Source organism: Bemisia tabaci, chromosome 8, assembly GCF_918797505.1.
Source record: "Bemisia tabaci chromosome 8, PGI_BMITA_v3".
NCBI lineage: Eukaryota > Metazoa > Arthropoda > Insecta > Hemiptera > Aleyrodidae > Bemisia > Bemisia tabaci.
Window position 1 is genome coordinate 22,820,650 of NC_092800.1, and position 12,484 is coordinate 22,833,133.

The window sequence follows — 12,484 nt, forward strand, 5'->3', positions numbered from 1 at the left end:
TGCGGTGACCAACCGGACCCGGTTTTGCTACCCGGAGACCTACGGCATAGTTTACCTAGCGTATCTACTACCGATCTCATCACAACCGCTGAGCCTCATCCTACTATACTTTCACTTTCATCTCTCGGCTAACACGCCATTACCAATCTCAAAAGTTGGCTCATTGATCTCTATTAAACTGTTTACTTATTCCCCATCAGTTCGTACTTTTACGCAGCTCATTTTGTGCAGCATACATTCATCAGGTTAGGTTGTTTCATTTTCAGTCTTACAATTGCTGCTTAATATTACAATTGCAAATTCTCACTTGGAAAAGAATATCGCGAACCGTGCGTTAAGCGTGTTATCAGTCTATTTTGTTTCCTAGTGCTCAGTGTGGAGCGGAGCTGACGCTCGGACCGAAGGCCAGCGCCTGTAAGTTGCGATTAGTTCTCCTCCGTAAATAATGTGACAAGACATTTCGAAACAGACTTTGGCTCTCAAAAATTAACAGTTTAATGGACTACACGGAAAAAATGGATTGCTGATTTAATCATTTTGTCGTAAAAAAATATGTCCGACATGTTTCAAATGTACATTTTACAAAAGTTGAGCAATAGTTACAATACTTTACAACACGCGCGTGGTTAAATTAGCGTTTTTTTTATTGTAAAATCTGCATTGAAACATGCGGGACACTTTTTTGACTACGTGATTATTAAATCAGCAATACTTCAATTTTTCCCCCGTCTAATAAGGGTTGTTTATGCGTGAAGCCAACATGCTTCCTAGTGAAAATTACGCGTGAAAAATATTCGTGTATTGAATTTTTTTTACATCTATTCTAGAAAGATGATTCAAAAAATCCGCTCACTGGGAAAACCGAGGTCTACGTGATTTATCGCAAGTCAAATCGATTCTCACGGACATTTCAATCAAGTAGGATTCCATTAATCGTTCATTGTGATTTCCAATTTCTGTTTCATGTGTGCTACGCTTAAACTGACAAAAAAGCAACAGTCCGGTGCTTAGCATATGTATTGTTCTGAAAATGTCACTGCATGCATCATTCCCTCGGTGCATCAATTTCAACCCTGCGTAGTGGCCATCTTTTGAACTTAAGTGAGCAACTGTGCGATACAAATATTTTAACAATTCAACGTGGAAGATGAGCCCCTTCAATCGGTGAATAGACAACACACGCAACTTTCCGGTACAAGCAACTTTACCACGGTATGCAATCTGCTCCACTTGGAATAACTTTTATAATTCGGCTAATAATGAATGATTTTCATTCGACGAATGAGGAGAATACAATTTGATAAAGAAAGCTGCGTAAATCAAAGATCTAGAGGCGCATTGTTGGAGCCTCGTAAATCCAAATAGATGCCACTTATTAGCCGACATTATTTTTTTTTTTAAATCCCTTGCTTTAATAGTTCCTGATATCCTCATTTTCAGCGCGTTAAAGACATCTTGAAGGAGTGAGAACAATCGTATTACAATGCAACCATTTCTGATCTTAGCCTCGTTATCCGCTATAATTCTGTGTGGATCATTTTTCATCGCGGATGGAGACTTCGCGCCGGATGTAAGTACTTAGCTTCTGATGTTTCTGAAAGGATCACTAGGTAATAAATCGCAGATTCTATGTAAAAGACTTATTGGAATTGAACTTCGCGAGCATATGTCATCGTCAGATGAGTCTATAACTGGCAAAAACAAACCATATCCGGGAGACGAAAGGTTTTTTGTGGTTTGTAGGATTCTCGGTGTTTCGTTGGATTTTTTGAAGTAATTCAAAAATTACTATCTATCGAATAATTTTAGGTCTAATGTCAACTAAGTTTCCGCGCTTTTAGAGGGCGATATAAAATTAGCTGTCCTCAGTTTAGAATTGAGAGAAAATACATGAGCAAATCTGGCGGAATCATCTGTCTCGCCTTAAAAGTGTGTAAACTTGTTTGGCATGGACTCCAATCTGCGTGTGCTTGAATTCTCTCTGTTATATAAATTTGATCCTATATAGAAATCCGACAAGAAACTAACTGTCCATAATGTCCGCAAGTCCTTTTCTAAAATAAAATAATCTGGAATTTTCCGAAAGAACAAATAGATACATCTACTTACCTATTGCTAAATTACTTTCTATTGAATTTGACGTTTTTGATCGAATTTACTTGAATCTCGTAAATACAATAAATTCGAAGTCAGTTAAAATTTGTAAGTTCGGCACAATACAATTTTTTTTTTAACATGGATTGAAAGTAAACCTACTATGTATGTTCAACGAGAAAACACCTTATTCTTTGTCTTAAAAGTCTTTGTTGAGATAAGTATTTCGATGTCTACTTGTGTTTTGTGTTATCAGCACAAAATCAAAAGGTAGCCGCGGCTCCTCTATCGGAACTTCTTTAAAGTATTTTTTGCCCGTTAAAACTTGTATTCATATTCATCAAACCCACACTCTCAAGTTGAAGACTTGATTCAAACCAAGTCATTTTCTGCTGCTAAAATTGCATAACTGATAAAATGAAGGAGCATTGAATGCATAATGCAAAGCATTAACCAGAATCTGTCTAACCAAATTTAAACGTAGCCTAACTTTCTCCCTCGCTTTATGCTAAAATAGAAAACCAAACAGCCTCCCGACTTTAAATTTCCGTTCCGCAGAAACACGTCCATTTTGTATTAAATATCTACTGTCTCCAGCTTCATTTAAAATCATCATACAGATAGTTTCCTCGTGAAGATATGTGATTTTATGGACGAGCGAGACCATACCTGGTTCCTCATTGTAAAATGTAATCCAAATCACTTCGTTTAAATTCACTATGTTGCAGAATTGCCCTCTCCGCGCAGTGGTTGTTTTAAAGGAGGATGGAGTTGGAGCAAAATGTTATGGATACGTGGAATTTTGCCAAAGCTACCAGTCTTACGAGCCAGTTTTCATGCAACTAAATATTTATGGTCTCTCACCTGGACTCCACGGGATGCATGTTCATGAGAAGGGAGATTTGAGGCAAGGCTGCAACTCCACCGGTGGCCATTTCAACCCATTCAATGTGAGTATAGCCTCCATCAAAATACTCAAATTCATATTAACGGGGAAAAATGGATTGCTGATTTAACAATTAAATTGTTAAAAAAATATGTCCGACATGTTTCATAACTGTATATTTTACAATTATGGAAAGCTAATTAAACCACGAAGGTGGATTAATCAGCGTTTTTTCATTGTAAAATCTACATTGAAACATGTCGGACACTTTTTTCAACTAAAAATTTGTTAAATCAGCAATATCATTTTTTATTTCGTGGTCATTCTTGTCTTTTCTCTTCCTCTTCAAGACTGCCTTGGTAGCGTTCTTCAAACCAGTCATTTCTACATTGAACCTATTAATTCATTTCTATATCGAACCTTTTAAATTTACCTATATTTGCCTCAGCTAAAGGCTCTTAGATTTTTTCAGCGTACGATAAGTATCTTGATTTATTTTGCGAGGAAAGATCTGTACTTTTAAAGGATGCCTGTCATTCCTAATACGTTCAATTTCGTATAATACTGTGCAACATCTCGATTGTGAAATCGTTGCTTCAGGCGCCGCCAAACGGCGGGCGGGCGGCCAGCGCGAAGCGCGCATTGGCGCCTACAAACCTAAGTGGATACTTCACGCATTGCACAATGCTTGAAGTAGCAGTGAGCCTCCCGCGCTGGTAGCACGCCGCTGCTCCGCTCTGTTAGGCTTTAATATTTATACTCGCATAGTCAGCGTTTTTTAACTCATGATTTTGAAATGTATGCACACTCTGCATTGATTATTCTCATTTAAATTGATGGGGATATGTATCAATTTATCAAAGGATAATAATAATATAATGTGTGTTTTTTTTATATTGGTGGTTCCGTGTCGAATTTAATGATTTCCAAAGCTCTTTAATGTTTTCTTTTACATTTTGTGCATTTATTGTGCTGCAGCGAGGTGTACGCGCAAACAACCGCTCAAAATTTGACGTATTTGACTCTAAAAGATCGATGTACAAATGGGTTAAAACTAAAGATTTGCGTGCTTCTTGGTTTTTCCCCTCTTTTTTGCAGTTTCTGTCGGCACAACTGCGGCTTATTGAGATTAATGTCGCTTAAAAAAGGTTGTACAAATATTTGTCACGTTTTAAAAATATAAATGTTTTCAAAATGAAGTAATAATTTCGTAAAGAAAAAATTAAAAAAAGTACCTATACATGTATGAGGTATATTGTACATTGAATATTTTAAGGATAGAAATAAAACCAAATATTCACCAATGAAAATTTAAAAAAATGATTCAAAAGGAGGAAGTAGTAACATTTCATTTAGAAAATGAGCAACCATAACAACACCTCCTTCTCTCTCAATTTCTCATTTCCATATTGTCAATATAATTTTACATACCGACTAAAATATAACGCTTGGACCAAGTCACTGTTGCTTATTTTACGTGTGGGCGTAAACTATTAGACAAAAAAGGTGCGCGGACAAAAAATCGTTGACAAAATGTCCTGAAACCAAAGTATTAGAATGTCAAAGTCATTTGTGGTTACTGTTGGAAATGAGCACTTAACATAAGAGAAGATACGACTGAAAACGGATCGCTCCTTCAAATCGGCGGTTATGCAATGAAAGCTACTTTGAAGTTTGAATAGTTGTATTACGGAATTTCTGTAAGGCGCTCAATTCAGATTTTAAAGATTCATTGCTAAAAACGTTCAAAAATTAATTTTTCATGTGAGCTCCGGGAGAGGAGCTGCACATGCATCCTAATAAATTAGTATAAAAATAAAAAAGCTGTCGTCAATGCCAACATCGCAATTTACTTTCTCTCTTAAAACAGAAAATGTATACAACATCGTCTTAAAACACTCAATTTTATTTCCTTTCAGTCCCTGGTATCGGGGTGTTCTCACTTTTTTCATGAAGACGACAGTGTCATATCGACGACTTAACTACGAAACGACATACCTCCATCGGAGTGTTTCAAAATCTCTGCTCCTATTTTATTTTTCCGAGGAGATAAACAGGCCAACTTTATGGCTTGAAAATACAGAATATTCCGCACTAACAGATAAGAAAAATCAAGGAAAGTAAAGAAAGCTAAGCCAATTTTTGTGTGTGCAGCGCTATCTTTGTCCTGATTGGTTAATGAATTAGCCGATCATTGGAAAAGCCAAGATGGCGTTATCGGAAAATCCTTGATGACGTCATCTTGGCGCTCCTGATTACTTCCTTTTCTTCCAAATTATCGTGGTTTTTGTATGACATAACCTTTATGAGTGCGGCGCTATATTTGATTCTCTCTTCTACGGGGTGATTCAGAGATAAACGGCCAGACTGTAGGAGCTGGAACACCACCAAACCCTCTCTTCAAATTAAGATTTCGATTTTATTTAGATCATTTATGAATTCAGGGAAAAGTACATTTAAAAGTACAAATTTTCATGAGATTTGGTTCGCAATTGTTGCCAAAATTTAGGATAAACGATTTACTTTCCGAAATTGTAGAGGATCGTAGCTCCAACTGGGGGCACTTTTGGGGAAAAAAAACTTTATACAACAAAAAATTCTTATTTCCACCCATAGGACGCACGCTCCTGCAGTGGCCGTTTAACCCTAGCTGGATCACCTGCATTTCTCATTGATTTTTTTAAGGGTGCAGAATCTTCCAAGCTTCCACATTTTCACGCACTTGCCAGCCGATTTTCCACATTTTTCTTATCAGTTGTTCACAAAATTTCCCACCAATCTAAAAGATAATTGACGTATCCCTCCTGTTTTCCTCATATTTTCGACTTTTGGCCCCTCAAAATGTTCCCCTTCCACATTTCGTCGCCCCTTTGACGCAAGAGCGTATCTCGATTTCCGTATAAGCCCCAAAGAGTACGGTTTTATATGTAAAACGAGGCTCAAGTGGAAATTAAGATACGCCCTTACGTCGAAGGAGCGAGGATTTTTGGGGCTTTTCCACATCCACATTTTAGGCACCCCTGGATTTTTTATGGTCCCTTTACGTTAATTCAACTATATACGTTAATCATCCTGAGCGTTATATTTTCATGCTGACAGAACAAACACGGAGACCGTAACGCGCAGTTCCGTCACCAAAAAGTCTTATTTTGATCCATAGAATACGCTCCTGCAGTCCGGCCGATTAACTCTGGATCACCCTGTATTTGTTTCTCTCTTCTTTTAGTCATTGATTTTTTATAATCCCTTTCCGTTAATGGAGATGTTGCATGTGTGAGGGATTTGCGATTTGACCATTGATTCTAATGTAAAAGTTCGCGAGAAACACGACGGTGCCACTGGTTTTCTCTGAAATCAACTCCCAACCTCAAAAAAAGCTCTCAAGTTGAGGCCAAAATGGAGAGGATATCCCACCCTACCCTGAGATTCCACCTCTACATCAAAAAAAACTCTCCATGCAAAGATAGGGAGCAAATACATTAGCAGTGATGCCGTGTTTTCAGTTTTAGAGTCCCCAAATGAAGTGGCAGCCCTGCTAATGCATTTGCTCCCTATCTTTACATGGAGAGTTTGTTTTGATGTAGAGGTGGACTCTCTCGATATCCCCTTCATTTTGGCCTCAACTTGAGAGCTTTTTTTGAGCTTGGGAGTTGATTTCAAAGAAAACCAGTGGCACCATCGTGTTTTTCTTAAACTTCTACATAAGAATCAACAGTCAAATCGCAAATTCCTCACACATGTAACATCTCCATTATCCAAAGTGATTGATTATACAATTGGACGTATTTCTACCAAACAGCACTATGTGCGAGTGGACAATATCGGATGTGCTCGTTAGTTCTCGGGCCGTAAGAGTGAAAGGGAATTATAAAGCGCCAGTGACGTCATCGTGTTTCTCGCGAACTTTCACGTAAGAAACAACAGTCGAATCGCAAATTTCTCACTTGTGCAACATCTCCATTCAACATTATGCGTTAATCCTGCGTTATTTTTCTATGCCAACAGAACAAACACGGAGACCGTAACGCGCAGTTCCGTCACCTGGGGGACCTGGGGAACATCGTGGCGGACGGGTCGGGGCGCGCGGTCTACCAGCTGGACGACCGTCTCATCTCCCTCCACGGGGACTATAGCATCCTCGGCCGGGCCCTCGTCATCCACGAAAAGGAAGACGATCTCGGTCTCGGCGGGAACCTAGAAAGTCTCAAGACGGGCAATGCTGGACGAAGAGTCGCCTGCGGCATCATCGGCAAGCTATAAATCTTCCGCTCCTCTTCTGCCGTGCCCAGGAAAAAAGACATGAGAACATTCGGACGTTGCCAGATATTCTTCATAAAAACACATTTTTGGATAATTGGACGTATTTCTATCAAACGGAACTAAGCGCCATAGGGGGAGGAAGGTAGAGGGGGGCTTGGATTGGCGGCGGAAACGGGCGTCCTGCTCGTTCCGTCCTATACTCGCAATGCTTTTCCGTGGCGCTTAGGTCCGTTTGACAGAGCGCGCTATCCGGGATTCTAAATTCCTCAAAAGGAACTCAAATTGGCGCTTCGTTCCGTTTGACATAAATACGTCCAATTGTAAATATTTCCCTCTAAATTTCTAGAGAATGCACCGAAAAAGAAGTGAAGTTGATTTAACATTCTGGATGTAAAAAAAGTGTGCGAGAACTTATAAACTGCAGAATTACACACTGCAGCAGTTGCTTTAACAATGTCAAGATGTAAAACTAACTGCTGTGGCGGGTAATCCAGCAGTTTATAAGTTCTCGCACACTTTTTTTACTTGCAGAATGTTAGATCAACTTCGCTTTTTTTCGGTGTGGAGGGGTATCGATAAGGGTTGCTTTTGGACCCACCCCAGCTGAATTTCCTCAACTCCAATGCTCCCATTCCACGACTGTCAAAAGTTCCGGAATTCGGAACTTTTTAATTTCTCCCATTCCATGATCGTCAAAAGTTCCGGGATTCTTTTTAGATTTTTTCAAAAGTTCCGAGGGAGTTCCAAAAAATACGAGAGATTCGAAACCTTTCGTGAATTTCCAAAGTTCTGGGAGAAATTCAGGAAAATCTCATAAAGTTCCGAAATTTGGAACTAGTTCCGGGAAATGGGAGCACTACTTAACTTTACGATTTTTTACTCATTGACGATCAAGTTTCAATGGGTTGCATCATGATTCAGCCATTTTTGATCTCTTTTCAGGTCTAATACTGGCCTGAAAATGGATTATTAATTGGGCCGATTTTGGCGAAAAATGCGGATTTTGCTGGTTTGCGGTTGAGTGCCGAAAAATCCGCATTTTTCGCAAAAATCTTTCCTCCGACCTATGTTTAGGCCAGAGTTAGACCGAAAAAGGGACCGAAAATGATCGAATTTGATGCACTCCGTCATAACCTTCAATGGGCAAAAAATTGTTTAATCGAGGAAATTCAGAGAGAGAGGTCCCTATCAATAAGCCTCCTTTCCAGAGAATTTTATTGGCAATTATTTCTAGTGTGATTACCTGAGAGTTTCAAGTAAAAATGTTCATAGCTTTTTCCAAAATAAAAAACCTTGTCGGAAAAATTTTGGCAACATTCGAATGTTCTTGCGGCGTTTTTCCTCAAAGCGGCAGTGGGGTTTACATCGTCTGCCATGGAAAAATTCTTCGTTTTTTCTTGTTTTCTTTTAATCACCAACTGGGACAAGTGCTAAAGATGTCCATCGAGCAGGCAGTCGAGATGAGACCTGGATGCTCTTTAATCTCAGGAATCCGATTATTTTCACATTAGAGATCGTTGCATAACAAACACGCCCGGTGGGGAAGGGGTCTGTCTTAGTCAGTGTGACAAAATTTCATGGAATTTTCTGTGAATTAATTCTGAGAATTTCTGAAATGTATAAAATACATGCTTCAAACTGTTACTTTTCAGCTGAAACTAAATATCTATTAAACCTCTGACAATATTACTTGGAAGAATCATTTTGTATCACTTATATTTTACACACGAGAGAAATGTATATAAATGTAGAATTGAAATGCGGTTTCCGTAGTGCAACGTGTCTGGTTAAGAAATCAGCACCTGAAGTACATGTTTCATATTTTTCATGGGCGTAGTCTCTCGGTATTGTATGAAATATTCCACGGAAATTTCCGATCTTCCATCTCTCCAGTCTCTTTCATTTCAAGCTGATCACTGGTACCCTATGCCATAGTTTCTGAGTCACCCCAGTAGTGCGACCCCTTCCTTACTCACTGCACACGTCTGTTTCGTATCTTTTAAAAAAATTGGTATAATACAAATATAAGAAGTATAAAAGCAAAATGTAACAGCTAAAATAGATGATATGCTTGGATTTTGAGTAACTCAACGAGCAAATTCTTAGTCTAAAGTATAGCGAAAAATTGTAGTAAAATTATAAACGTGTAAGGCGATACGAGCTAAGTATAATGACATTACTGCAAGTAATTGAGAAAGTTAAATTCGACAACATCTTCGTCTCTGACCTCGAAACGGCGCGAGTTCTTTATACTTGGATTCGAACCAGAGACTTCTCAACAAGTCGTCAGTTGCCGTGACCACGTCTGTTCGAAGAGATTGCCGTTCGGCTCCCTACGGTCTGAATGTAGCAATACGTTTTTTAACAGGATATGTGATTTTTGTTATTTGTAATTTTTATTTGTTTCTTTTTATTTTAATTGTGATTTCATAAAAACCATGAATACTGAAAAAATGTCGTTCGAATCCGTGTGTTATCAATTCTCCAATAGACCACCGCCCATCAAGTGAGGTTCTAAACCTTGCTGGTTTGGAAAACAAGATCCAAGTACGGTGAGTTTGCTCGATTTTATCTGCATTTAAGTGATTTTTTGATGTTGGTAAATTCAAAAACAAAGTGATCGTGAATTTGGAAATTGATTGCTGCGATTCAAATACAGGAATGTACTAAGGAACATGAGAGGTATGACCTTTCGTTCAAAATTTTGATTTCAAAGTATGAATGAGTAACTTCCTGTCGATGTTTAATAATCTCATTTCTCAAAAAATTACAGATCAATCGTTTCTCACTGCCCAAGAACGCTAACTAATAACGTTGCTAATATAAGTATTTTTGTCCAGTTCGGATTGAATGATAGAATTTTGTTTCCTCACTCAAGTTTTCGATAAACTTCCACAATTTCAACTTCAATAAGTTCTCACGCCTCTACTTAAATAAGTACTTTCACAGTGTGTTTAAAAAATTTACACAATAGATAATTTACATCATTACACAATTTCATCGAAAAAAAGCTCTGGCTCCAAAACCGTATTATCAGCCTTTTTGGTGCAGTCAAAACCGCAGCCTCTAAGGCCGGAACTAACGGTCTGCGAGTCCGAAATTGCCACGATTTCGATTTAACCCGTTTATAAGTAAGACTTTTAGACCCAATACATTTTTCCAATATACAGTCAACTAGTAACGTAGCGTGCTGTGCGATATATCGATTGATCTGCTATTGAAACCTACAGAAAAGGATCGATAATTAGGGTGTTCGCAACAAACACCTCATTATCAACACTCGATCAGTGGCGTGGCGTAAATTGCGATGTATCGATTATTCTGCCATTTAAACCTATGGTAAAGAATCGATTATTAAGGTGTTCACTGCGAACACCCTGTTTATCGATCCTTTTCCACAGGTTTAAATGGCAGAACAATCGATATGTCGCAAAGCACGCCACGCCACTGCATTCGATACTTTACGATAGCTTCAAACAGGGAAATATCGATAATCGATCATTCACGCCTCGCCTCTGCAATTTTCACTTGAAAATACCGAGCATTACTCCAGCATCCCCGTTAAATTACATTATCACCAATCATCATACCTCATAACGCCTCTGTTCTGACGTAAGGGCGTAACTTGATTTCCAGAAGAGCCCCAAAAAGCATGGATTTATTTGTAAAACAGGGCTCATATGGATATTGAGATATGCTCTTACATCAGAGGGATGGCGATACAAAACGAGGATTAACGTTGATCAGAAGCAGATCCAGCAATTTGGCAAGACCGGGTTTCCTCCATTTAAACCTGTGTTAATTAATCGATTCCTGTCGGAGCACCTGGCCCCTCCAAGGATCGATACATTTCCATAGGTTTAAATTGAGAAAAACAATGTTGCCAATTTGCTGAATCCGCTAATGACGTTGATCCCAAAAGTAACCAAAGTAGAAATTCACATTAAGTTTTATTTCTTTTTTCTTTTTTTCTTTTTTTTATTTGTTACAAGTGAGCTTTCATAATGAAAATATACACTTTGTTTCTAATTTAAATAAAGAGAAAATACAATCAACAGAGCAGTTTGTAACTTATTTACATATTATATATAATGAATTAAAATTAATGGTTCAGACCGAGGGGCTGGCCAGTTCCCACGGTTTTACCTTTTTGAGGCATCTGTATTCGTTGGAGTTGTTTTATTTCTGAACGAGAAAACCATCCCTTACGCGAGGTGGATGAAACGCGAAACTGGGTACCGGGAAGAGGGAGGGTGGAAAAGGACGGAGGATCTGTGCGTGTACTGCGTGACCATGACCAATTGACGTGAAATATGTATCACTAGGTCAGCTCTTGTTTCACCTCTCCCGAGGCAGGAATTCCGATCAACAGGAGCCAACTTCCTCCAATATTCTCCCTGCAGCGCCTGCGACACCTGCAACAAGGTGAACTTGCTGCTCGGTTCGAGCCATGTTGCCAGTTTGCCACTTTGAAAGTAACTTTTTCGTAACATGATTATAACAATATTTTTCTCCGAAGTGAGTGACGGTCGAGTTGAAGTTATCGCGTCTAATATTTTGAGATCACAATGTTTTTTTGATACCCTGAGAAAAAACCAACACGTTTTTACGATTACACAGGCGTAATGTCGTAATGGAAATCCACGATAGTATAACGGTGGATTTGGTACCTATCATACGTCTACTAGTCTGCCGTGCTAAGGAAAAACGCCGTATGAGCATTCAGGCGTTGCCAAATTTCCTCAGGCAAATCACTAATTTAAGGAACATTTTTGAATATTTTTCTACCAATTTCTCAGATAATTTTGTCTGTAATTGTAATCTAAAGTGTCTAGCAATTTTCAAAGATAATATGTATAATTTTCCTCAAAAATAAACATTTTTATCGAAGGAAATTTGATAACTATCGAATGCTCATACGGCGTTCTTCCTTAGCACGGCAGTAGTGTCAGGTGTACTGCGAGCATACTCTGCCCATACCTCCGTGGATTTCTGTATGACATAACAACAGTACAAGAATAAAAACCTGTGTTGCTGTAGTGTTTTCTTCTCCGCGTAAAATGTAGCGTGGAAATCATATATGATGATCAAAATGTTCATCACAATCTCCTGCATGGCTGGACATATCTATTCATCGCCCCTCATGCCGCGGCCGTCAATGTTTTGCCGCTCCCGCGACTTGCCGTTGCGTAAGTTGGGGGGGGGGGGGGGGAGGGCAAGCAGGGTGAGTCACCCTGGTAAAAA

The 12,484-nt window shown here is 38.9% G+C and overlaps 1 protein-coding gene across 4 annotated transcripts; it reads left to right on the forward strand.

Annotated features, from left to right (window-relative positions):
- LOC109032630 (superoxide dismutase [Cu-Zn]) lies at nt 1-8,929 on the forward strand. 4 transcript variants are annotated; one of them, XM_019044864.2, is made up of 4 exons: nt 1-414; nt 1,441-1,570; nt 2,823-3,044; nt 6,986-8,929. In XM_019044864.2, the coding sequence occupies exons 2-4, from the start codon at nt 1,484-1,486 to the stop codon at nt 7,238-7,240; spliced, it is 564 nt and encodes a 187-aa protein (XP_018900409.2). In that variant the 5' UTR covers nt 1-414; nt 1,441-1,483; the 3' UTR covers nt 7,241-8,929. The 4 variants fall into 4 exon arrangements, with proteins under 4 accessions (XP_018900409.2, XP_018900411.2, XP_072159301.1 ...); XM_019044866.2 differs by having other exon boundaries at nt 2-245; XM_072303200.1 differs by lacking the exon at nt 1-414 and adding an exon at nt 994-1,212.
- The last annotated feature ends 3,555 nt before the right edge of the window (nt 8,930-12,484 follow it).